The sequence below is a fragment of the Equus przewalskii genome, chromosome 1 (genome assembly GCF_037783145.1).
Source record: "Equus przewalskii isolate Varuska chromosome 1, EquPr2, whole genome shotgun sequence".
Lineage (NCBI taxonomy): Eukaryota > Metazoa > Chordata > Mammalia > Perissodactyla > Equidae > Equus > Equus przewalskii.
In genome coordinates this window covers 162,665,981-162,693,733 of record NC_091831.1, presented here as the reverse complement: position 1 = coordinate 162,693,733, position 27,753 = coordinate 162,665,981, and the positions used below count along the sequence as shown (strand labels likewise).

Sequence of the window (27,753 nt, the reverse complement as noted above, 5' to 3'; positions counted from 1 at the left end):
TTCATTAGTCGCACTCCAACTAGATCATCATTATTTCTTCAGCGCTGTGTGATCCCCTCACCTCATAAATTCCAAGGAGCATGGGCATCTGTATTACTCATGTGTTTTAAGAGTCACATGCCTTAAATGTATCAGGATTATTCATTCCTCAATATCTGTAAGGATCCTTCTCACAACAAGGATTATAAATGACTTATAATGACACTTGAAAAACTCAATGAGTGAAATACAAAGTATTTTTAAATTGACAGAAATCTTTGTCTTTCAGATGGGATTCTGTTAACGTTTTAACCTGTACGTTGGCTAGGGATGAAATGTACTAAAAGTTTATTCTTCTAAATTGAGTTTTCAATGCTTAATCCTTTTTAAAAGTGTGGTATTTAAACAGGAGGTGTGAAAAACACGCCTTCCTTCATATTCTAAATAGAGTAAACACAGGAAGAAGCAAATCTGTTTTGGTTTTCCGCTCACTTTGTGTGTCTTCTTTTTCCCACTAGAACCATAAGAATTTTGGAAATACTGCTGTTTCTGTTGGAAGAAAATTTTTTCCATATTAACCAAATATCCTGAATTTGTATTTTCTCCATGATTATATCTTTGACAAAATTTTTCAAAACTTCACAATTAAGAAAATGCTGTATAACTGGAGTTTTATTTCAGTACATCCAGAAGTTGATCCTTTCTGTGTGCTGATTAGAATAGCACAATCCAAGATGAATGCCAATGAAAATGAGGAGTTTGTCGTAAATAGTAACCTCATCACATCTTTGTAAAACCAAAGACATCTCCATTCTTGATCAATTCACTATCCATTCAACTAGCATTTATTAAACACCTACTAAGTTATGGACATCATGCCTGGACATGTCAACAAATAAAGAGGTTACCCCTATGATCAAGAAGCTCCTAGTTTAATGAGGTATACAAATAAGTTGGCCAACAGTCTTGGTGCATTCTAATAAATACTTCATTTGAGAAATGAGAAGGGTGCTATGAGAAGACAGAATACCTCACACAGCCTCAGGGAATCAGAACTGGATGCCTGGAGGAGGAATTGTGGCTTAGGTAACCAAGCTGCTGAAAAGAGGAGACAATCAAGTAGAGGAAAACGGCATGTGAATGCCATGCTCATGTCTTAGGTATGAGTGTAGCATCGTGAGGATGGGACAAATGAAAATCTACTCCAGGTACTTGAAGATTTCACCTCACGAGGTATACCCTTAAGAAACTTTGGAAACTCTCATGAACAAAAGAGAATAGTGATACTAGAGGCAACTAGACGTGAATTCAAATCAAGATTCTGTCACTGACTGGCAGTATAATCTTAGGTGAGTTTCATCAATTTTAAGAGGGGAATAATAGTATCCATCATAAAGGATAGCCCTTAGGTTTGTAGACTAATGGATATAAAGCATTTAGTACAGTTCCTCGCACATAGCAGGCACTTAGCAAATCATATTTCCTATAATAAATGGAAATAGGTTGTATTTATAACATTAATAATAGCCATTCAGGTCTTCGGTTGGTTGAGCATTCTTTCCTTCAATTTGTATCTTGTTAATATGAATTGAAAATGTTTGTGTTTAAAATGATGCAGTGTGGATTAACTCCTCTATATAATTGATAGTAATTTTATTCTGTTGATGATAATTGTAGTAGATTTTAATGACCAATTGGCAGGAATTTTCAGAGCATCCTCCTAGGAAGTAAAATTTGTCACAGGAATTCATTAGTAATCAAAGAAAATACATTCAGACCATAGAACGACTAATGAATAGTCATGAAACCCATTGAGATTCCATATGATTTTGAAAATTGTTAAGTGTGATACCAGAGAGATGGTAACAAAAAGAAACCCTACAGCTATCAGCCTGGACAGAAATTGTACTTGACATGTATTAGCATAGCCACTCATTCATCACCATACCCGGAATCTGTCTATGAGGTGAGATTCTCGGTTTTGCATTCACCAAATTAAAACAAGAAATTAAATGACTCTCAAATTCATGTGGGTGCCAGCATGGGACAGAGTCAGAAAGAGAAGCTGTAGTTCAATGAGCTGTATGCTGAATTCTGTTGCCCTGATGACAATGTCTGAAGCATAATTGACCTAAGCTTTGAAATTTGCAGATGCCAATATCATAAAAAGAAATAGGTCAAGGCTGCAGACTAACTTGATTCTCTGTATTATCTCCTAAATAATAGGATTTAGCTCTAGCAATAATTACCTAGTCCAGTGGTAAAGTGACCTCGGTGACTATAATAGAAGACTTTTGTTATACTCAGCATGTTTCACCTTAAATTTAGCAGACTATCTGTCTGTGGAAGTGCATCTGTCTCATTTCTCCTGCTCAAGATAAGATGTTTCCCATGCACCATTTGATGCTAGTCACACGGCCAGTTTAAGGACTGAACTGTCAGACAGAAGAGGATTCAGTAACTCAAAGTTTCTTTACACAATTCTTTGGTCCTTTGGACACAAAAATTGACCATGTAAGATATCCCTGGTGGTGTGTATACACTTTTCCTTGAAGTGTATGATTTTTTTCCTTTGGATTTTATCATCATGAAATTAAAGCTGAGTAGTGTTGTATATTGAGATCACAAACTGGGGTGAAGTTCTCCCAAAGGTAATGGTACCACTTTCCAAAGGGGACATGAGCGTGGGTTGTTTTAAGGAACCTGATTACCAGATTCTCACTTTCCCTGTGTGTTTTTCTTAAATTTTGAAGACCACGAGCGCATGGGAAACCTCACTGAGCTCCAGGTCAGCAGTCACGGCTTCTAGGGCCAGCTCTGCTGTTCCCTGGGATGTAATAGCATTTGTACCCCCAGCCAATTCTTTCGCTTATCCCTCTCAACACCGTTTTCTCTCCAAGGAATTGGATGATCACTAAGTTGCTTGCCAATGTAAAGCAACAGGGTGTTTGCTTGTTTTACATGAGGAAGTCACGCCAAACTCCCAAAGCGCCTGATCGCTTAATGACAATAGGTTTGAGATGCAAGTAAAACATCTCTAAGAACCAATTTGGGCTGGACACATACTAAGTGCGGCATACATATTTTCTTAAGTCAAAGAGCACAGTAAATTCATTTTTCCTTATTGTAAGGGATCTTCAACCTCAGACCTCATTCTTTATTCCCAGAGCCTCAAACCACTTAAGCTCTTATTGCCTTAATCCAAGGCCATTTAATTTCCCACCCCATGTTAATAAATTAGCCTTGGTGAGTTTTCTCTATATTTTACACCCTTTATATTCTTATTTCCTATTTGTAAAAATGTGTTCATTTTCATACAGTAGTGCCAGCCATGGAACGCATGTGGTGCATGGGTCTGCAAGTATAAAAATGGGGAGGAGATAGTCAAGGAAATTTAAGAAATTCACAGTCTAATTGGCTAAACAGACACCTAAACCAATAATTATAATGTCTTATATGTAGTAATAGAAGCGTGAATAAAGTGCTAGGAAAGCACAGAGGAGGGAGCACAACCTTCTTTTTAATTTTGATGATGTCCAATTTACCCTTTTATTTTGTTGCTTGTGCTTTTGGTGTCATATCTAAGAAAGCATTGCCTAATCTAAAGTCATGAAGATTTATGCCTATGTTTTCTCTAAGAGTTTTATATTTTTGGCTCTATGTGTAAGTCTTTCATCCATTTTGAGTTAAATTTGCATATGGTGTGAGGTAGGGTCCAACTTCATTCTTTTGCACATGGATGTCCAGTTGTACCAACACCATTTTTTGAAAAGACTATTCTTTCCCCATTGAATTGTCTTGGCACTCTTTTTTTTTTTTTTGGTGAGGAAAATTGACCCTGAGCTAACATCTATGCCAATCTTCCTCTACTTTGTATATGGGACGCCACCACAGCATGGCTTGATGAGTGGTGTGCAGGTCCATGCCTGGGATCCGAACCTGCAAACCCCCACCACCAACACAGAGCATGGGGACCCAACCACTACACCACTGGGCCAGCCCTGTCTTGGTACTCTTGTAACCATCTTTTTTTTGTTGTTTTTGGCTGAGGAAGATTCCCTCTGAGCTAACATATGTGCCAATCTTCCTCTCTCTCCTCTGTGGGTTACTGTCATAGCATGGCCACCACTGAGTAATGTAGGTCCACACCCAGGAACTGAACCCAGGCCACTGAAGTGGAGCCCGCCAAACTTAACCACTAGGCCATGGGGCCAGCCCTTGTAGCCACCTTTTTGATGTGCTTTCCTGACTTAACTTCCACTGTGCCAGTTCACCTTGGTTTTTCTCCAGCATCTCAGGCTATTTCTTCCCAGTGTCTTTTGCAGGCACCCTTGCCTTCACTTGACTCTTAAGTCTTAAAATTCTTAAAGGTAGTGTTTGCAAACCCCTTCCCTTCTCTCTTTAGTGTTGCTCCCTGGGTAAGCTTATCCATTCCCATTCTCTCTCTGTGCTGTTGACTTAGAAATTTTATCTCCATCCCTGACTTCTCTGCGGAGCGTCACACAGGAATATCTATTTGCCTTATTGACTTCACTTGGATGTTTCGTAGGCAACTTAAGCATATCGTTATCCAAAATGAAATACTTGATTCTCATATCTGCTTACCCTCCAAGGAAATTTCTTTTTCGGACAGCTTTTTCTGTCTTGTACATTGCACCACTATATACCCACTTGCTCAAATCAGAAACCTGGATTCCCTTGCTCTTCTTCCTTTTCCCTCATCACCTGTGTTCAGCTCATCAGTGTGTATCTTAAATCTTTCCACTTCTCTCATCTCCATGACATCATTGTAGTGCAGGCCACCATTATCACTTTGTGAATTACTGCAATAGGTTCTTTTTTTTTTCCCCCCCCCAGAGGAAGATTAGCCCTGAGCTAACTACCGCCAGTCCTCCTCTTTTTGCTGAGGAAGCCTGGCCCTGAGCTAACATCCGTGCCCATCTTCCTGTACACTATATGTGGGACGCCCACCTACCACAGCATGGCGTGCCAAGTGGTGCCGTGTCCACACCCGGGATCCGAACTGGTGAACCCCAGGTTGCCGAGAAGCGGAACGTGCGCACTTAACCGCTGTTCCACCGGGCCAGCCCTGCGATAGCTTCTTAACTGTTCCTCTGTTTTCTCCCTTGCTCCTATTCCCAAACTATAGCCAGAGTAAGAATTTCAAAAATGATCTCAGTCCAGGCTATCCCTGTTTTAAACCCTGCAGTGGCTTCCAGTTGCACTTAATATCTGTCTCATTTCCATGGGCTGTAAGCCCCTACCTACTCTGGCTCCTGCTCCTCTCTCTAGTCTCATCTCAAGCCAACTGTCCCCCTCCTATAGCCACACCAATCTCCTTTCAGTTCCTAGAACCCCTGAGTTTTTTCCCCTTTCAAGCCTTTTCACATGGACTCTGCCCTAACCTGTCTCTTCACATCACAGCTGAAACATTATATCTTCAGGCAGATCTTTCCCATTGGTGCCAAGTCAGTTGTCCTCCCCAGCACTCTCACAGCACATTGTTTGTTAACTGCCTGGACATTTTTTAAGTGTGTGTGTATACACACCCATTATGTTATGTGTATACACACATCTTGCACCTACATATGTTGATTTATCCTGTACATAATCTGCCTCCTCAGATTGTGTATAATGTGGGTTAAGCTCCTCACCTGACATGGGGTGGGGACTGTGTGGGGAGCATGTCTATTTTACCTGCAGCTGTGTTCCCAGCCTGCTAGCTGTGCCTACAGCAAAAAATAGGTGACCAAAAACATTTCAGTGAATAAACAAAGCAGCAGAGAAATTTGGAAAAGGTGGAGTGACATCTGCTGAGTGTGAGTTACCGGTTGGTCAAGGAAGGAAAGGACAGCACAGGTTGAGTGACAGAGTGTACAAAGGCTCCGAGGCAAGACAAGAGATGATCTCTTTAAGGATATTGATTATATTCCCTGAAGGCTGATGGGATTTTGTGCATAGAGAGGGGATACCTTTATCTTCACTTTGTTTCATGCTCGATTTATTCAACATTTCTACTAAACAAAACTTAGAAAATCAAGTTTTCTCAAACTTTTGAGCATTAAGCCAAACTTAGTTCATTAAATTCCCTTAAACGATTTAGGCTTCAATCACAATTTAATAGAACTGATTATGTTGAATACTTTAGATACTTTAAACAGATAAAACATATGCAAAAAAACCAATTACAATGCTTAAAGGAATATTATATTTAAACTTGTTATGAACTAGCAACACTGTAGGTTTAATTTATGTCGTCTTTATTTCTTTACTACCTCATGAATCTTCCAAATTTAATTGAAATGCTTATTTTCATATTTTCTGAGTCTAGAAGAATTGGGTTGTCAAACAGTTGGCTTTTGGTGGATGGGGGCACAGGCCTGCTTTCTTCTCCCAAAGTGATTCAAATCTGTGTGCCTGGATTTCTCACTGGGTCCCTTTTTATGATGGAACTTTCTATTTCACATCAGTAGCACTGTTTAAGCCTAGGGTTTTTATAAGAGTCCTTTGTTTTCAACCCAGTGGGTGTTCTCTCAGAACAGTGTATCCTTTGCCTGGCTTGGCCAGCATTACATAATCTTCTACCATGTCATTAGTATACATTGATCTGGTATGTTTGCTTTATTGAAAACATACAGAAACCTTATTAATATCGTGATTTCTCAAGTTATCTAGAAGTTTCTTCCTCTAGCCATTGCAATCTAGTCTGAACAGATAGCCAAATTTCCAAAGAGGAGAACTCATTCACGACTTTAGGTTGTGTCATTGTCACTCTTTCTACTTAGTGCTTATATTTGACCCTTGCTGCTTGTCAGCCCTTTCTAGAATAATTTCTACTCTTTCTGAAACTCTTTGGCTGACTCATAGTTTCCTGTATTTACTCATTTCTACTCACACAGATAGGAACAAATCATACTTTTACATATAGATAAATACTTGAAAGAAACAAAATACTCAATCATTTTAATACTGTTTACTTAGTAGAAGCAATAAAATAAATTAAGCACCCAATTATAGTCAACCTTGTTTTGTATTTCAACTTCATTTTTGTGCAGTTTATATTAACTCAACATTAACAAGTTGTGGGTTCCACAAAGTTATATGAAATTATTATCATCTTCATTGTGAAAACTTTTATTACTGTTGATGTTCCAAATATCGCAACTTGTCCGGTAGAACCTGCTTTAAACTGGCTTCTTTTTCCTTTTAGCACTAGTCCTACCATCTTTGAAGGTATCCTTGTTGTCTGGCAATAATAAAATATTTCAGGCCTATCTGAGTTTTCCTTGCCCCGAGGAAGTTCCAAAATGCCAAAGTTCTTACTTCCCTAAGAACTTTGCTTTCTTCCAGCAGAAAACAGTGTTAGACCAAAATCTAAGTGCTAGGTTTGCATTTGAGTACTGATCTTGCAAAAACAAAACGTGCTATTTCTAATGTTTGGACACTTTTAGGGAGAGAGCTGGACACAGTGTTCCTTGTTAAGCTTTTTATCAGATTGGTTTTTTTCCAAATTCATTTATTATATGCTCTACTCTACAATAAGAAACTGATAAAACTTTAATAATTTTCTAAAATTTATCAAGAAACAGTGAGGCAGTAGATAAAGATTGGAGTCCATGATGGGCGGCATGTGAGTCGCTTGGCACCACAGCGGAAGGGACCATCTTTAGTTGATTGTGTTGCATTATGGGTGAGCCGAAAAAGGGTTGAGCAAGCAAGGAGCATGATCAGGTTAGCAGTGTGACAAAAGGATGATGTATAGAGAACGGAGAGACCAGTGGCAGGAAAACCACCCAGGGGCTGTGGTGGTCCAGTAAGACCTGGTAGAGACTCAAAATAGAGTGGAGGGCTGAGTGAAGATCCCTTGCTGAGATCAGAGCCCTCGACTGCGTGAACACGGATGTGGGATATGATGGAGAGGTTAGAGTCAAAGGTGAATTGAGCATAGGATACGATGAGGGCAGAAGGGCCGTTGACTAACACAGTGAATTCAGGAGGAGGAGGTCAGATGGAGGGTGGGGAGAGAAAGAATGGGTTAATGTTAAAGCATAATTTGGGACACAATTATAGACAGTGTCTGGCCCATGTTTATTCTACCATAAATATGCTGCATTAATCAGCTATTACTGATAACACAGTGTGTATTGAGTTCCTACTGCATTACTAACACTCTGCAGAGTATATATTTCATTTAATTTCCACAACAAGCTCTGTGAAAAATAGGTGCTCTTTTTATTGCTATTATGCCAATGAGAAACATAGGTTCATAGAAATTAAGTACTTTACCTGAGGTCACATAGCTAGTGCTGGCAGAGACAGACTCCAACCCAGACCTTTCTGACCTCATGCCCCTCAGAGAGGAATGAAACTGGCAGGGAATAATCAAATTGATGGGGGGGAATCAGGAAATACTGTGGTATAGAAGCCCAGAGAAAGGGTAGCTTTGAAAAAGGAGGGTCTGTCCACTTGTCAGTCGCCAAGTGGAGGAAGCTTAACAAAGGCAGTGGACTTGACAGGTCATTGGTGAGTGTGAGAGACAGTGTTAGGCGAGTGAGATGGAGGCTACTTCAGTGAAAGTTCACAGTGACTGGGAAGCAGACTCTTCCTTCAAGAGTGTTCCTGGCCAATGAGAGTAGGGAAAGCGGAGGCTTAACGGAAAGACTCTTTAGTGCCAGATCACAAGATTATCCCTCTAGTAATGCCTAAAGTTGAGTGTCTACTTTGTGCCAGACACTGTGCTAAGTTCCCCACGTGTGTGTTACCTCCTTTATTCCTCACGATAACCTTGTGAGGTAGGTACTAGACCAACCCCTGTGACAGGTGAGAAAGCAGACTGAAGCACAGAGGGAGTAAGTTATTTGTTCAAGGTCACACAGCTAGTAAGTAGCAGGCTCCACATGCTGAGAAGAATTAGTTTTGGCCAGTAGCTTTGTAGAGGGTTTTCAAATTGTATACATCAGGACTTGAAATTGTAGTTATTAAAGTAAAAGTCCCTGGCTTCCAAGTAATAAAAGCAGAGAGCTACAGATCATGGCTGGTTTATCACCATGCATCCCAAAGACAGGGAACAAAATCCATTTTACCAAATTCAGAGCTACTTTAGGTTTTTAGTCTCAGAATGAGGGTTCCCTCTTTGAAGCTGCATTTCAGCCACCCTTCTGAAAACCTGAACATAAAAAAAAAAACAAAACAAGTATCCTTAATTCATTCTCCTCATGTCCTGTAACTTTCGTAAGAACATGTTCATAAGGACCAAGCCTAAATGAATCCTAAATGACTAGTGAATTTCTCCACATATCCTGAGTTTAAGTGTTTAAAGAGACATGAGTGAAATCCTGTGTTTGACCTTGGCCTATGGGACTATTGGGACAGTGACTTGAGAGGAGAGTATGAACTCATGGTCCATGGCCGTCTAGAGGACAGGCGGGGGGCATTGGACTTTCTCCAGAGTTCTTAGCTATGGGGCATGCCCTTGACTTGGGAACAGGCTGAGGTTCCACTAAATTATCTGAACATCGCCAAGAGAGAAGGCGTTTGCCTAGTAGAACGGTCCATTCTTCTTCCTTTGGTAATGCCAGCCATAGATAACTCCAAGGTCTCCTTCAAGTAGACTTCTGAGTTTATGGGTTTACAAAGTGTTCCTGAGCACCGAGTCCATTTTTCTTTGTCATCCAGCTGCAGGCAACAAGCAAGTTTCATGGTCCCTGAAATTAGCCACCAACTTGAGACAAAAGATAATTCTGGAACTGCCATTCAGCATACTATATCTGTTCTGCTGCCTCTATAAAGCACGCCTTTTTAATGTAATTACACGACTTGTCCATCTAATACCAAATTGATGAGGACAGCCTGGGTTTATTTATTTTTCCTCCTTTAACTTAGGAGTCGTTTCCCAAAGCGAGTTCTGCAGAAATCCACACTGCTAAGATAATCTATGCAAAAGGACCCTGTGAGTAAATGTGTTTGGGAAATTCTGCCAGCAGATCTTTCCTGCTCCCACCCTTCCTCTTTTGGTTTCACAATTTACATTAGCATATTAAAGGTTTTCCAAACTTCTGCGATAAAGGAGCTAGCTAGATCCGCATTTCGTAAAGTCGTTTTACCATGGAATTGAATTTTCTATGCAGCACTTTTTTAAACCACAGAACCACTTTGGGAAATGCTGACACAGTCTTTAAGAGCTTTGGGGTCAACTGTCAGCCTCATGTATTCGACTTTTTTTAGACTCTACATATAAGTGAGGTCATGCAGTTTTTTTCTTTCTGTGTCTTACTAACACAGGCAGGGAGGTGGGGGAAATGGGGAGATGTTGGTCCAAGAGCACAAAGTTGAAGTTACGTAGGATGGATAAGTCTAGAGATCTGTCGACGAAAATGATCCATAACCAATCTATAAATGAAAATTTGGGTGAGTTTATTCTGAGCTGAAATCTGAGGACCATGTGCCCAAAGGAAGAAAGGGCACCAAAGAAGTGAGGTGTACAGAGTGGTTATATACCCCCAAGCAGGACGTTTCACATATGATTGAAATGTCCCTCCCACAATAGTCACAAGATTGCCCTGTCAGCACAGCGCTTGATGGACACAGCAGGTAGTGGGTCTGCTATCTCAGAGGGCGTAGCAGGAGGCAAGTCTATTGTCTTGAGCTGGGCAGTCACAGGTGAGCGCAGCAATCAGTTTCTAGCCTAAGGAAAGATGCTTAATCCTTAAAGAGATGCCGATGTTGGGAGGGGGAGGGAAGTTGCACCTTTATCTCAAGGGCCTTTGTTCTTGCCATAGGGAATATCTAAAGCAGATATACAATGCATGCTCAACAGCCATGGTCAGGCCCTTTTGGAAAGACAAGGTCAGGCCGAATTAGGTTTATACCAAATGGCTGCCTCATATTCTCCAATATATCTTATTGCTTGCCATTTTTATTTGTCAGATCTAATGCACAGCATGATAATTATAGTTAATAAGACTGTATTGAATACTGGAAATTTGCTAAAAGAGTAGATTTCGGGTGCTCTCACCACAAAAGAAAGAAAGTGTAATTATGTGAAGATATGGATATGTTAATTAGCCTAATTGTACAATTATTTCTCTGTGTGTATCTATATCAAGTCATCATGTTGTACATCTTAAATATATACAATTTTTATTTTAAAAATAATTTAAAGAGAGCTTTGGAGTCAAGATCTGAGTGATCTTGGATAAGCTACTTTACCTTCCTGAGCACTGGTATCCTCAACTATAAAATGGTAAGAATGCATTCCTTTGAGGAATTTGACAATTTACCGTAGCCCCTGCACGGAGGAGACGTTCAGTGAATGGTAGCTATTCCTGTGAGAGACTGGCTGATCTTGACACTGCATCTGTGCCCAACGTGGGTTAACAACTCTTCCTTTCGGCAAGACTTGATATAAGCTAACCTGCATGTGACAGAATTTATCTGATTAGTCATTACCACAAAAGCACGAATGAAACTTAGCCTTTTGAAAGACTCTCCATCTTAAAAGGGGATCCTAGAGGTTGTCCAGCATTGAAATGCAGCAGAGTGCCTAGTATTGATTAGTCAATGTAATGCACAAAGAGCTTGGTAATTTACCCAAACTCACAGATAATTAATGGAGTCTGTGCGTTAAGAACCAGCTTGTTTCACTGAGTGGGCCTTTGGGTTTAATCACTCTGTTTGTAGAAATGGAAGCTAATGTTATCATTATTATTTAAATTATTACTTACTTATAAAATGTTTGGTGCAAGTCACAGTACTAAGCATAACCTCCTTGGAAGCCTCGTGATTACCATGCAACTGAATTGCCATTGATGGGGGCGGAGGCAGGCCCTCAGCTCTGGAAGCAGAGTAGGATGTGAGTAGTAGTTCAGAGTGGCTTAGCACGGAGAAGGGACCCTGCAGTCAGGAAACCAGGTTTCCATGCGGCTTTTCTTTTCTTTTGCTAATATGTCCTCTAGTGGTAGAGACACTGAGGAAAGAAAATTGGAAGTAGAAAAAGGAAAGAAACAGCATCTTGGGTGAATCCCATAGATGTGTATCCAGTAAAATTAATTTGAATGTCACTAATACTGGACCAGATTCGAGTGTACCTTATGTTTAACCACAAAATGATTCTGCTAAGGAAATTAATGCCATAGACAAGAATAGAATAAGGACTATTTAATCTACTCAGAGAATAAATTGTTATTGAACACTTTGGGCATAAGGTTCCTGGCCTATTAACAGATTTAATATAATAGATATAATAGATCTCCCTGCCAATTTTTGTGAGTTTGTTGTATTAGAACCCAAATTTATTTTATATATTTTTTCCCATTAATTGGTTTTCCTCTAAGTTAGTTTGAATAAATGGGACTTTATTGTACAGTTATTCCTAAGTGGTTAAACTGATTATGGAATAGAACGTAAGTCCAAGCAAAACTCTGAGCAGATTTCAGTTTTAAAAGACTGCTCTGAGATGAGCATGTCTAATCAGCACTGAGAAAAGATTGGCATATATTTATCAATCACTTATTTTTTCATTTTTTATTTTTACCTTTCTGATGAGGAATATTTGCCCTGAGCTAACGTCTGTGCTGGTCTTCCTCTACTTTTTTTTTTTTTATGTGGGTTGCCTCCATGGCATGGCTGATGAGTGGAATAGGTCCACACCCGGGATCTGAACCTGTGAACTGGGCTGCCAAAGCAGAGCACAGGCAACTTGAACCACTAGGCCATGGGGCTGGCCCCCAAAAAACTTACTTTTTAGATGATTTTTCTGCTATCTTTTTTCCAAACAGGATGAGTATTTTGTATGTCAAATATCTATATGTATTGATATTGGAAGTAGCTGCTGAAAATTCTATTTAAATTGCCTCTTTACTAGCTATAGAGTTAGGAATTTTGATTACCAGGATACAGTCTGAAGTCTAGGATTATCAAAAGAAATTATGCTGATATTTGAGCTATTGATGTGCTTTGTGTGCTTTTAAAAGTCTTTCCTCCTCTTCTTTCTCTTCTATTGCTATTTTTCAATATACTCTACTCTTTTTCTCTCATTTTCCTATACTTGAAATTTCTTTTGTTTTCAAACAATGACTGAATATAATATTATAGCTTACTCTCAAGTTGTTTTCTCAATAAAGAATAGTCTTCTCAATTAACATAAAAGATGACAGCATATATATATATATATATATATTTATTTATCTTAAAAGCACATATTTAGTGGACCTGACGTGAATGCAGCATCAATGAAGTAAGACCGGTCTCTGCTCTATCTCCAGGGACTATAATTCAAAAGTTGACTTTATTTTCTGTGGTTGACAGCCCCTTCTGTCTATTTACAGAGAATTACTGTTCTATCTGCCTTGGGAGACTATTTTATTTTCAGTTTTAACTCAACACAGTATGATGGGCCCAACTTTTGAGTTAGGCATCCTATTTACAAAGCATACCTTGATTTAATGAGTATGTGTTCAGCTCCCCTCCTGGGCAACACACTGAACTACACACAGCAGGTATACAAAGATATCTAAGAAGCGTCTTCTGTGAGCCTCAAGACTCTTAGCCTCAAGAGAGGAGAGAAGAGAGGAAGACATTCAGTGGAACTGGGTCGGACTGTGCTGTTTTCCCAAAGTTCCTAGAGAGCAGGTGTGGTCTTAGGGAGGTGGAGGGACGGATGTCCACTGAGCATCTCCAGGCACTTTGTGTACATCTTTGTCTTCATTTCCACAACGGATACATGAGGCAGATGGCATAACCCGCATTTCACAGATGAGGAAACTGAAGATCAGAGAAGTTAAATCACTCCCTCCAAGTCGTTCTGCCAATTGTGTCAACATAACAGTGCCTGGCACATAGTATGCAGTCAATTGACTAGTTTTGAATGTTGAATGAATCTTTTAGGGAAGCAATTTTCAGCATGCACCAAGAGCCTCAAAAATGTTTATATCCTATGGATCAGTTTCATTTCTAGGAATTATCAGAGATGTGGGCAAAAATTGTGTGTGTGTGTATGTGCATATAAATGCAACAAGTTAACTGCAGCCTTATTTAAAGAAAGTAAAACATTTGGAAACATACTAAATACCTAAAAGGAAAATAGTTGAATAAATTACAATAGTGTCATGCAGCCATTATAAAGTATTTTCAAAGCATTTTTCATGACATGGGAAAGTACCCACAATGGGATATAGAACTAAATATACGCAGAATGGTCTCAACCATGATTTAGAAAAGCATATATGGAAAAATTGCTAGAATAAAATGTACCATAAATGTAAATTGTGGTTATCCCTAAGCAATTGACTATTACATAATTTTATTGCCCTTTTTATAGTAATGTCTATTCTAAATTTTCTACAGTAAGTTTTTAAACTTATAATACTAACAGGATGTTTGGTACTGCGATTTTAAGAAATGCACTAAGAACTACTGCCCTGAAGTCTTGATTCCACACAGTTAATGCAGACGGTGTCATTAATCTCGATACAAGAGGATTCCCACGGAGGCCAGTGTAACACAATGAGTGAGAGAGCTGGCTCTTGAGCTAGACCTCCTGGATTTAAAACCCAGCTCTGCTATTCTCTTACTGTGTGATCCTTGGCACATTGCGAAACCTCTCTCTGTACTCTGATGTTCCCATCAGTATAAATGGAATTAACCTATTCTACCACAGAAGGCTGTTGTGAGGAGCAGATTTTACTAAGTGCCTAGAACATAGTAAGTCTTCAGGCAACTGTCATTTTTGCCTTTATTAAGGGATTTATTAAGCTGTTTAACTTCTGTTATTTTTATGCCTTGCAGCTGTTTATTTTAAGGCTGGTAACAACAGATTTTTTATAAACTCCCCCCTTACTTTTACTATAGCAAAACTCTTCCCTTTTTTATGTGTGGTTGTTGACTTAATTCACTCAGTTCCTGGCACAATTTCTAGAGGACATAGTTAACTTCACTAGACACAGACTAACTCTTAGTCGTTTGGCAAGTTAAGAATTTCAGGACCTAGATAGATCATGTGACAGCATCAGTTATGTGTCCAACTCTCTGCTAAGCCATGAAGAAATCATGAGAGGGGTGATATATACTTCCTGCCTTGAAGCCAACCAATATTTATTGAGTATCTACTGTGTCCCATGGATTGGGAATCCAGAAGTGAAAAAGATACAGTCCCTGTCCTTAGGGAGCTCACCCTAGATATCCAACAATTACATGCAGGAAAATGAATGCACCATTGGAAAGAGACACAGGATAATGTGTGTGTTGGAGGCAGCAGGGGGTAGGGTGGGCTAGACATGATAAGGTTTTTAGGAAAGGAGTCTGAAGTGTGTTGAGGCACTTAGGAGTGAGCAGGAAGGCTCAGATGAGAAGCAGAGTTCCAGAAAGAGATACAAAGGCATACAAGTAAAAGAAACATGGCACATTTGTGAAAACTGACGTTACTTTATCAAGGCGTGGGATTAGGGAATGCTAGGTAGGAGGGAAAATGCATGGGGTTCTAAGAGGTGAGCTGAGAGAGGCAGGGCAGAAGTCTTGATTTTATCTTGAAACATTGGGGAGGTGGTAACAGGTTTGCCTTTAAGAAGGTTTACTATAGAACTGTGAAAGATGGATGAGAAAAGGTATGGGGACACTTCGACAAAGGCTATTGCTGTAACTCTGAAGGCAAGAGGCTCGTGGATATAGAAACAATGAGGATGGTAAAGAGGGCAGAGAGGAGAGAGCTGTATAGGAGGTGACTTTTTGTTGTATGGAGTAAAAATGAGAGAGAAATCTAAAATGGACCTCCAGATTTCTGAATTGAGGAGTTGGGCAGATAGTGGGGTTATTCATTGAGTAAGGAACCCCAAACGAAAAGTAGGTGTGAATGAAAGATAATAGGGTCAGGTTTAGACATGCTGAATTCAACTTGACTTTGGGTCACTCACCTAGAGTTGTCCAGTAAGAAAACATTGGTCTGGAACTCAGCAGCACAACCTAGGAGAAGATAAAAATTTGGTCTTTGAAGCCGAGAGCTGAGTAAAATAGCACCAGGGAGAAGAGTCTGCAGAGTGTGAAAGAGAAAATGGAAGGACAGAACTCTGGAATTACAGCATTAACAAGCGGACCTGAGAAGAAAGTAAGCAAGCAGGAGCCCCAAGTCAAGAGGAGAAAGATTCAAGATTTAGGGATTGGTCAACAGAGTGAAATGGTGCCCTCAGGGAATTTATAATCCAGCTGGGAAGTCACTGCATCCACAGGTGAAGAAATGAGGTAGAAGAGTGGCTCAGGACTGTATGTGATTAAGCCCCTAAGAAGGATCTAGAGAGTTCTTATGGAGCCGAGAGGAAGGAGAGGATGGGATTGACCTGAAGCTTGATAAAGGTGATAGGACTTTATTGGACCTGAAATATGAGTAGAATTGAAACCAGGAGAGGGCATTTCAACGGAGACAATGAGATTTATTCAAATCCATCCTCATGCCTGGAAATAATTGAAGATAATTTTCTATCGAAGTGGTCAGCAATGTTGTCTTTGAATAGTGACAGCATTTGGTTCTCTCTTTTCGTTATAATGTTTGGTTCTCTTTTAATTATAACAGCTGTTGGTTCTCTTTTAGTTATAACAACTGTTGGTTAAACAGTATCATATAAAACAGGGTGCAGTGTTACCTGACATCATGTACAAGATTAAGGAAGTCATGACAAGAAAGCAGTGTGGCTTATGCATAGCATGTTCATTTCAGAAACACAGATGTGTCTAACTTTGAGATCATGAGAGTCGTTTCCAATGGGAAAAGACAAGTCCCAGTTATATGCCCTCTTAATTTGATGGTAGCCAATTCTAAAACCCCTTTGCTTTAAATGCAGCTGTTCCCAGCTGTGAGGCTGCAGACTTCCTGCCCCATCTTTTCTCTAACCTCTGGTAGCTAAGCTGTGGGTATGTGGAAGGAAGCAAGAAAGGGAAGAGATTTTCTTGTGCCCTCCCCATACTCCTCTGCACCTTCCAGTCCCTTCTCCGTCTTCCCACTTCATCCCATTGGCCTATTCCTTCTTGAGAGCACTTGACTTGCAACGCAAGGGCAATAACTCTTAATTTACCAACAGGGATACCTTGAGGACAGAAACAGTCAGGTGTGACCTTGGAAGATAACCTGTCAAAACCTATCTAAGCTCGTCTGCTCACAATTCTGTCATAGTCACTGCTTCCCATGACTGACACCACATCTGCAAAGAGGAAGATACAGAACAAGGAAAAGACTTTGGAAAGCCAGGTTCCAGTGCTAGCCATGCCACTTCCCTGGTGAAATGACCTTGTGTAAGCCCCTTGACCTCAACTGGTCTCAGTCTTCTCAGGAGAATTCTGTGACAATCAAATGAGATAATATTTGTGAAGGTGCTTTATGATTGCAAAATGCTAGTCAAATTGTTAGGCAGTGGTGACAGGCTATCATCATAGTCATGAGTATGATTTGAAAGCAAAGGGGGACCAGGATTTCTCATCCTAAATCTATTCTGAAGACCTAGACCTCCCGTTCCAACCTTTGCATTCAGCCAGATTTCTCCAGAGCCTCATCTCCTCTGGTCCCCATTAATCAGTGCTGGTTTATCTTGGCTCATGTAGTGTTTGACGCAACTGAGTGCAACTAAGTTAACCTCATACTCCTTCCCTTAGTACCTGGCAGAGGCCCTTGAAATCTACCCCTGAAGAAGAAAAATGGAAAACCATTTATGAAGTGCTTCCCCTGGGCCAGGCACTTTCTTTGCCTGAGATCCTTTTCCGCAAACCACAGACTGTTCCCACAGAGGAGAAATTTGCAGCTGAGACCAGTGGAAATTAGATTTCTATTAAAAGCTGTCTGTGGCTGGATGTATCCACCCCAGGTACAAAGTTAAATGGTGTAATAAACTTATTCAAAAACATAAGGCTATTACATAAAATGCCATTAAATATCTTCCACTCAGTGTTAACAAAATACAGCTATAGATTTCCTTTGCTTGTCATTTTGCAAGTTGCTGCTTCTCAGTGGGCTTTGCACCTGCCGGTTCTTCCCTGCTGAATTTTGTTTCCCAGTCCAGGCAAACGGGATGTTGGGTATGGGTAGCCCTTTTGAAATGTGGTGGTTTTCAACTTTCTCAGTGTCATCACTCGTGAATCTGGGAGTCTAAGTTTTTTCAAGGGCTGGTTTCTGTCAGTGTTTTCTACCTGCTGGCTAAGTGTGGTACTGAGGCCCCAGGTTTCATATACTAGTGATCAGAGGCAAGGAGGCCCAACCAACCAGGCCGTAGCTCAGGATGCAAGGCTGACACATCTACTCCGAGCTTTGAGACTGACTCAGAGCTTCTTATGTGGCACCATTCAATTAGGGATGAAGGAATAAAATGGAAGAGAAGAGTTGAAAGGAATACAGAGAATCATATCTGGAAAAGTTCTGTGCCTCCAGTTTTCCTGTAGTTGTTCATGTAAACGCCAAGTCCAGAGGAAATGCACGTAAGATCCAGATACATCTCACTGAACTTGTCTAATTCTCTGAGCGCGTCAGGATTTCCATTTAGCTTTCCAAGCCAAGTCCTAATCCAGATGGATCCGGTCCTTCTGAGCCTCACCAAACAGAATTCTGGTAGAGTGGAAATGTGTGGTGTGTTGGGGACAGGAATGTGAGAGAAGACTTCAGCATTTGCCCAGGTCCCCAGGTCAGTGGGATTCTTCCTACAAGGGAGTCAGGCCCATCAAATTGGAAGATGTGTTGACTTGTTTCTTACACTTGAAGCCTTTCTGTAGTGTGACCTGCCTTGCTCTTATAGGGTGCTCACCCCGGCAGGGATCTGTCACTGTGGGTTCTCCAAGCCAGCTTCTGATGCTCTTGCTGTCCTTCTTCAGGAAACAGCATTCTCCATTCAGCGGCCGATAGCGTGACCAGCGCCGTGCAGAAAGCAAGCCAGGCCTTGAACGAGCGCGGGGAGCGGTTAGGCCGAGCGGAGGAGAAGACGGAAGACATGAAGAACAGCGCCCAGCAGTTTGCAGAAACTGCACACAAGGTGGGTCCTGCAGAAGGGCAGAGCTCTTAGCTCTGGGTTATTAGGGAGCATCTATTCCAAGAAACTTTGCTCCAGTATATTTCCCATGATGGCAGACACAAAATCAAGCCCTTTTCCCCCTCTTTGTACAGCTTCCATCTACTACTTAGTAAGTACCAGAGTCATGAAAGATTTCTTCTCATACCTGTTTCTTCAGGTATCTCCTCTCTGATGTCTTCATCCCTATCTCTGACCTTGGATCGTTGGGAAATGTGGACAATCTTTAATTCCTGCCCAGAAGTTTAGGGCTCAAGTTTTAGGGCACAGGAAAGGGAAGGGAGAAGAGGTCAGGTCTCAGAATATCCCTCCTCCCTTGGCCACTGCTTGAAAGAGGACTTTGGGCTGCTCCTGCTTACTCTTCCTTGCTGTCCCTTCCAGTCATGAGCCTTAGCATCCGGTGTTCTTCTCTCTTCACCACGTGAAGAGCAAGCTCTAGTCCAGGGCATGGTGCACCTCAGGGCTGCTTTCCCCTCTGCGGGGGCCATGGGCCTCTGAGGCTGGCCTGACAGTGCAGTGCTGCCTGCAAGGTCCCCTCCCACCTCTGAACCCAGAGAAAGCATTTCTCGTGTGACTGGGCACACGCACCCCTCCATACTCCCGCTAAGAATGTGCCTTTCAGAAGGGAAAATGGGAGTTTTTGCTGGCATCCAGCTATCAAAAGCAGCCACAGTCCAAAGGAAAGAGAGGCCCGGGTGGTCAGGTGATAAGGAGGATTTATTACTGTTCTTGTGCTTCAGATCAAAGGGCAGTTCTTTTCTGGCTAGTGATTTGAATTTAGGTTTCCAGAAACAACTTCTGCTAATAACTGTTGGCATCTCACACTCACGATCTGGCCCTTCAGATACGCTTTTCAGATGACCTTCAGGGGAAAAGAAATTAATTTGCTTCACAGAAAACCCCGCTTCTGCTGAGGAAACAAGAATGGACAGCCTGAAAAGTAACGAGAAAAATCTCCCCAGCTGAGCCGAACTGGCTCTCCTGGAGCCTCAGGCTCAGGCCAGACAGTGGTTCAGTTCTGAGGAGATGCTTCCTGCCTTCCCTTCCTGCATCCCCTGTGCATAGACCTGTATCGTTGTGTCATCAGTTCTCTATCGTGACAGCGTCTTACTCCACGGCTGCCTTGGGGGCCCAGTTGGGGTTCCCTGGTGGAGAGTTGGCCAGATCTGTCTGAAAATGCAGCCCTGCAGGAGCCCAGAGCCTGGGCTTCCCACAGGTGTCACAGAGGGAGCGAGCTCAGATGTAAGCTTCCCCTCCTCCTCTATCCCTTCTCCAGCCTTCGTGATGCAGAGATGACGAGGCCATGGGCCTGCTAGGGTTCCAGTCCCAGCTTCCTTTATAACAACAGCAGTTTTCGTGATTTGAATGGTGGACGGACACAGGAAGTCTGGGGAGACATTTAAAGTGTTGATTTGGGGAAGAGAAGACTACAGGGAATAATTGTTTAATTGTCTTCCAGGGTGGGAAGGGTGATAATCCAGACAATTCTCTTTCATGCCTTACCACACAGAATAAAGCAAACAATAGGGCGCTGACAAAATTCTGCTAAAACAAGAGTTTAGGTTAATGATTATACCATGAACCGGGTTACCTGGGAAGTCTGTGAAATCGCTCTTCCTGGTGGAACAGACGGCATCTGGAGGTCATCCATGTAGGCGGCCCCCTCCGAGGAGCTTGTCCAAACACTGGGTGGATAACCTAACCAGATGGCCGAATTCTTGGCCCTGGTCGCCCCGTGTCCCTGACATTGTGGCCAAGTTTGCTAACAGTCGAGAAGGCAGTGTGGGATGGACGTTAACATCTTGTGTTTGACTTACCATCCTGGTGACCTGGGGCGAGGGCTTCATTTCTCTAGGCCCCAGTTTCCTCATCAGTAAAATGGACTAATTGTAATAGTACCTGTCTCCTAGGGTGTTGAGACAATTGAATGAATTCAAACCTATAAATCTTTTAGCACAGTACCTGGCACATGTAAATCTAAATTAATGAGTTATAATTATTTCCATAAAAATGGTCCCATATGGGCTAAACCTGCCCTATTGTGTCCCATAATGAACATGTAGGGGGGGCTGGGGAAATGTGATCGAGGATCCCAGCACAAGGATGGGAGGGATTGGAGGTGAAGATTTTATGCCCTCCGAAGTGGGTGGGAGGGCCTCCTGCTAAAAGCTGATACCTTCTAAACACAGAGCAGCCCCCAGGACCTGTCAGAAAGAACCTGATTAGGCCGCCAAATGCAGAGGGACCTCTGGCTTTGACCACTGGGAGGATCAGTGCCAGCCAGTTACCCATTTTCAGTAGAGATGGATGACGCAGAGGGCAGTCTACACTTGTTTTGGTTTCCCCTCCCGGGGGTGTTTGGGGTTGGGGGGTGCTGCTAATGTCTGTTAGTGTGTTTAAGGAGTGTGAGAGAGACACTGTCATAGCCAGACTTGTGGTTTTCTGAAACTGGGATGTGTGCTTATGAATCACCAGCAATTGGCAGTATTCCTAACGAGATAAGTGTGGCTATTTTCCCAGGGATTAAGACTCCTGATTTGAACCCACTAGCACAGGCTGACCATGAAGATGTCGTTTCACTGGCCAAGCCCCGCTGGGCCTGCTGGGGAGGAGAGAGTTCAGAGATAGAACCCGGGCCGTCCACTTCCCCCCACCAGACACATGTGGCTGTGTTGACGCATAAAGAATGGGCTGTGTTCACAAATCAAGACACAGTGCACATGTTAGAGTCCTGAGCAGAGAATGGCAATTCCAGGTGACATTTCCTCTGTGCTCACTGGTTGAATAAAAGCCCGCAACTCCAGCTGGAGAGCATAGCACAGGTTTCCAGATCACAGTAGAGAAGGCTCTCTGGCTTTCTAACTTTTCCCAGGGCTCCTGCAATGACCCAGGTACATTAGTGAGTGGACCACCTTTGCATGACCCTGTCCTCAAGATACGAGGGTGCCTGTCTCCTGCAGAGCAGATGGAAAATGCTGGGCACTCCCTCTGCCCCAGCTCCGCTCATCCTGGCTTGAGGAAGCCTGGTTCCTTCCTGAGCTGTGGGCTTGGCACAGTCGCAGCCCTTAGGAAAGCGCAGCTCCGCCACAGAGCAGGGCTGCTCGCTTTCCCCTGCCCCAAAAAGCACAACATGGCACTATGTGCATCGCTTTGATTCCCACCACGGGTGGTGAGTCAGCAGGCGGGAGCGGTGCCCACACCTCGGCGTCCTCAGAGGACATTTCCCGCAGAAAGGAATGGTGATCTGCCCTGTTCTGCACAAGCCCACGTTTGTGGGGGAGGGAGTGGTCAGTGGCATTTCTCTCACTGTCGAGAGATGGCTCCCTCTGCCCCTCCTACAGTCCCATGCTTCCTTTGAGTCTCTGAGCTAGAAGGCCCTCAAGAGTCCAGGCCTCTTAGGAAATCCCCCCAGTATGAGTAATGGTTTATTACTATTATTATTATATTTAGGTGGAGTCATTTACACAGCTTTGAAAGAGAAAGCTTTCCATGAGGTATTAAAAAAATATATCAAAAGGAAATTTTAAACCCCTCTTCTAAAGGACTCTAACATCTAAATTGATCCATCAGCGTCTGAGTTGGAGGTGATATTTATAGACACAAGGAAACTGAGGTACAGAGTGGTTGTAACTTTGAAGCTCAAGGTCATACAGCACATTTGCAATGGGGAAGCAACAGCACCCTGCCTTCGGTACTCTAAGCTCCTAACTCCCAGGGAATTAAAAAACAAAAAACAGGTAGCATGGAAATGATGCCACTTTGGCAAAAATACCTCCAATAGCAAAATGTCCGATCAGTTGTATTTCTGTGAAGCTGAGCTGGCCATGCCCTGCCTGGCTGGGGCTCCCTTTGCGCCCTTCCAGACGTGCAGTAGGGTAACCAGGGCCTGGTGTGAACATCAGCACGGTGGCTGCTGAAGATTAATGACTGTGGGTGAATTGGCACGAGCCTATTCATTGAAGGTTAACAGCTCAGTAAATAACAGGACAGCAGCACTGATCAAATATTTATGCTTGGTATTCATTATGCACAACGCTTAACAACTCTGTGTTGATTTGAATGGTCCACGTCGCTAAATACTGTATAAAAACTAGAGGCACAGCAAGAAGTGGAGGCCATGCAGCTGCGGGGCTCAGAGTGCAGCCAGGGAGTGGGATGAATTGAAGGAGATCCCTGGCTCGGCCATTTCCACCCACCATGTTTCCTGGACTATGAACTCCTCCAGGTCAGGAGTTATTAGCCACCTCCATCCTTCTTGACAAAAACCCACAGCACTTAGCACAGCAGCCTGAACGTACACAGGACTTCACAAACACTGTCTGACAGTTGACCAGCTGTTGGCATCAGTACTGAAGAAGGTCTCAGGAGGTCTTCACTTAGTCTGGCTTCACCAGGCAAAGGCACCAAGGAGCTCTTTCACCCGAGGTTCCCAAGCAGGCATTAATTTAGCAACACGAGGGCTAGACCCGCAGGTCCCCTCTCCAGCACATGCTGACCTGGCTCCAGTGTACCAGCTGCAGGAGAAATGTTAGTGCTGCTCTTGCAGGTGGTCTAGCCGAAGTGGCCCCAGGGTTATAACTTCTTTGTTGAAGACATCAAGAAGAGGAAGAGAGACTAGGACTGCCCTGGGCTACACTGGAGAAATGGATCATCAACATCTTCCAGGATGACGCAGAACTCTACTGAGTGGAGTCAGGGGATCTCCCTTGCTAATTCTCCAAGGGCCGAGATCCTGGTCGTGAGGCAGACGGCAGGGCTGTCTACAAAGTTATTGCCTGCAGAGAATCACCTGCTCTTTGGTCATAGACATTCAGAGTTGCAGAAACCTGGCCCCTACCCCGCCACTCCCAGCCCCAGCCTCGGATTAATCCCTAATGTCAGACTCTGGACACATGAGGAAGTACAATTCTGTCTCAGCTCTACCTTCTGTTTCACATCTGTGTATGGGCTCCTTGGAAAGGATCTGGCTAAGCAAAGCAAAATCAGATTTAATTTTATGTTCTATACCTGTATACATTTCTTCAGTATATCGTCATGGGCTCCAGCTGGGCTTGGGACGCTATTGGATGATACACTGGTATTCGGTGTTCCCATTTAGAAAGATCTAACAGTTCAGTAAACCACATTTCTCAAATACCTGTGGGAGGAGCAGTCAATCAAGGTCGGGATTTGGTCTGTTGTTCACCCCTAGTCAGTAAGACAGTGTCCTTGAGCACCTTGGACTTGGTTGAATGTCCTGGCTGGATATTGAGTAGATTATTGCAGGTTGTTTCTCTACAGTTGTTGATTTTTAATACTTTATGAGATGTCAGTAAATACTTACTTTTGAGGAGTATTGTTTTCCCTTGATAACTAGTAACGTGGGAGCCCAGAGGCCTTTGTTCTGCTCCCACCTGTTCCGAGGGTAGGTCACTCATTCTCCCTGGGCTTTGGGTTTTCCATTTGTTCCTTCAGCAAAATAAAGGAACGCTACATGCAAATGCAAAGCTCGGTGAACTAAGTGGGAAAATGTAGCACATCTACTAGGTGTCTCCGTGCACAGTGATCGGGATCTGCCCCAGCCAACAGAGTCTTGGTGCTGTTGCTCGTGGTGGATGTGGGGAGGGAGCATCACAGTGGATTCTCCTCGCTGCTAATAACATTGGCCTCTTCTCATCCCTCTCTGTCCTTAGCTTGCCATGAAGCACAAATGTTGAGAAACTGCCTCTCCCGGTGACGCTCTTAGGAGAAATGGAAGAGTTTGTTCAGCAGTTTTTACAAGAATTCTGGACCTCCGCTTGCTTCTTTTTTCCCAATATATGGACATTTAGTTGGTTTTTTTTGTTTTTCCTTTTCAGATGTTAAGATGTTGAGTTTTATACATTTCCCTAATGATCTTGCTAAGAAATGCTGCATAGCATCAACTTGGTTTTTTTCCCACTGTGTGTATGTGTGTGTTTGTATGCGTTTTCCCTTTTTTTTTTAAAGTTTTGTTTTTTGGTAGTTTGAATATGAAATTTGGACCAGATGATATACTGAGCTGAGTCTAAACTGACAGCTTGTATTTTTTTTTTCCTAATATTAAGCAGGAAGACATTTTAATGTGGTGACATCACGTGTTATTGTTCCTGGATGGAAATAAAAGTCAAGCAGCGATTGCCTTCTCTGTCTCCTAGCTACTCTTAATTTGAAGGTTAAGAGCCTCCATCCAGAGACATACGTCTGTATTATGGAAAACAATTGGATTTATCAGGGGAAACAGCAGTCTTAGATTTTGCTTTTTATGTAGCAATCTCCTGCATGAGCTATCACCAGCATTCAAAAGAACAAATCGGAATCACAGATAGAAATCTACTTTCTGAGCTACAGTTTAAGTACTTCCTGCTCCTTTCCAGCCTGGGTATTTGGAATTATCATATGAAGGATAAAAATTTGAGATTAAAGACCTAAGGAGAAGCCTATTTAGAAGCCTCAGTGCATTCATGGATGTTTCTTTCTTTTGTCATTGTCGCAAATGATGTAGCTGGCATTGAAAAGAGCTTGGATTTTTATCAAGAATTGATTTCTCCAGATGGAGGTAAATGATAATGTGAAAAGATACTACATTTAAAATCTTTCCTCTTTTCTTTCTATAAAGTCATGGCTATTTTAGAGACACTCTCACAATGTCCTTGGGAAATGGCCTTCAGTTTCTTGGAATCTGATTTTTGGAGGCTTTGATGTTGTTATTGCTGTCTATTTATTTCATGCAATTTAAAATGTAGTTTCTTGACAAACTGCATTTCATGGCAGTTGCAACTCGCCTGGTCTGACACGAAACAGCCCAGTCACGAAGCCTTTACATTGCAGTCAGATTGAATAAAGTTGGTTCACATACCTCCTGATTTTGTATTACTCAAGAGAGTACTGGGTTTAGAGTCTGGGAGTTTTGTTTCTTAGAGGGTTAAAATGCTAAACATAGAAGCTGTGCTTTGTCTACATGATACAACGAGGCAAGCTGCACGTCCCAGACGCATCCTCAGCCCCGCGCTGCAGTGCATTGATCTCTAAGCTGCCTGAATCTTAGGGCCCCTTTCTATTCCTTCCTAGCCATTGAGCCAACTGAGTCCACGTGTATTGTAGGCTCTTACATAGCAGCATAAGAGGACTGTTGGATTGTTTATGCTGATTTAAACAGCTTCATTTCTCCTGATAAACCTTCCTAAGAAGATAGGAAGTTGGACTACTGGAAAAAAATTATCATAGATTGTACATGTCAAAAGTGAGATGGGATCTGCTGAAGACAAATTTCTGAATCCTCTTAGGGAGATGATCTAGTTCAAGAAAGCTGTCTGTAAAACTTATATGGTATATGAAGTTACTGTGATATTTTGTACTTTTGTTGTCTAAAAAGTTTAAAGAAGCAAGTAACTTGCTATCTGGTGAGTACCATTAGAATCATTTATAATTTCTAAGAAAAGCCGGATATATCACTCCAAATAGGTTTATTTGCAGACTTGAGTTCAGAAAACACACACACACACAGTCTCACCTTCCCAAATTGAATTCTAGCTTCAGAGATAGGCAGTTGCTATAAATAACTGAAAGAGTCAATCTAAAGCCCCCGACAATTGGCCAAACTCAAAAATAAAATTTGTTGCCAACTACCTAACAAGTGTTTGCGAAGCTGCTTCTAAAGTAGCAGAGGATGAGGTCATAAGCATACTGTGAAACTGGCGATCCTCCCTCCCTGGTGGAATTGTGATAGTTACTCTTCATAAATGTAAGTATTCCACATCTTGGTCTCTTTCCTCACTCTCAGTTTACTCTTGCAGACTTAAGCCTTATTGAATATAGCCCGGCTTAGAAGCAAGCCTTTCTGGATCTTTATTAGCTTCTTCTATTCATCTGCTTCCGGGCCGTGGTCATGCCCTTGACCTCCCTGTGTCAAAGTCCTGCCTAGGCCTCCACCCCGCAGAGAGGCCATGACAGCAATCCCTGTCCCTCCTCTACCTCCTGACCTCTTGCAGAGGAGCCCTGTGATGACACACGTGAAGTTCTTTGCTGTCCTTTTGTAGAAGGTGCTGCAACACAAAAGATTAATACAATGTAACCTAGAGAAAATTGCTAAAATGACTCGCATTATTGGGACCAATTCATTTGGGACCAATTCAATGGCCTACTAGAAACAAGTTTCTGTTTGTTTCATTTCTGCACTTCACTATTGAGTTTTTGGGGTACTATATTTCTGTGAAGGACTTCATAAATTGTATTGATGACGCATAAAGAAAAGAAACTTCCCAGTGTTACCACTTCTTCCTGGAACGTAGCGGTAGTATTCTTCACTAGTATTATTAGATATCTGTGTACAGGAAGTATACAGTTATTCAGGTTGATGTTTCATATTAAAGAATGTATTTGTAAAGTGTAACAAGATCAGTAGTTAACTTTTTTTAAGCTCTGAAAAAATAAAGATATGTGTTAGAGTTAAACTTATAGTGAAATCTGTCTTAATACTACTTTTGTGGCTAGCAAAGATTGTGCATTTATGTACAAATATTTACAGAATGCTCTAAGTAAGAGATATTAAAGATAGGTTTCGCTTTTAATTTTTAGAATTGTGACACTGCTGATGTTTATTGTACAGTTATGAATTCTTTGGAAGTTCTCTAAGATGTCAGATAATTTTCATTTCTTTCAGAGACAAGTAACACCTGCTTTATGATTCGCTATTACAGCAAACTCTAATTTTGTCATTAAATATTTTAACTCTGTGATGAAAGTT

General features: G+C 42.0%; 1 protein-coding gene across 6 annotated transcripts in view; it reads left to right on the top strand.

Moving 5' to 3' along the window:
• The window catches only part of STXBP6 (syntaxin binding protein 6), a 230,839-nt gene extending 203,089 nt beyond the window's left edge, over positions 1-27,750 (top strand). For all 6 annotated transcript variants that reach the window (XM_008531122.2, XM_070628378.1, XM_008531124.2 and 3 more), the window contains 2 exons: positions 18,817-18,974; positions 24,683-27,750. In XM_008531122.2, coding sequence (XP_008529344.1) covers positions 18,817-18,974; positions 24,683-24,706 — 182 coding nt within the window. In that variant the 3' untranslated portion in view covers positions 24,707-27,750. The remainder of the gene's footprint in view (positions 1-18,816; positions 18,975-24,682) is intronic.
• The last annotated feature ends 3 nt before the right edge of the window (positions 27,751-27,753 follow it).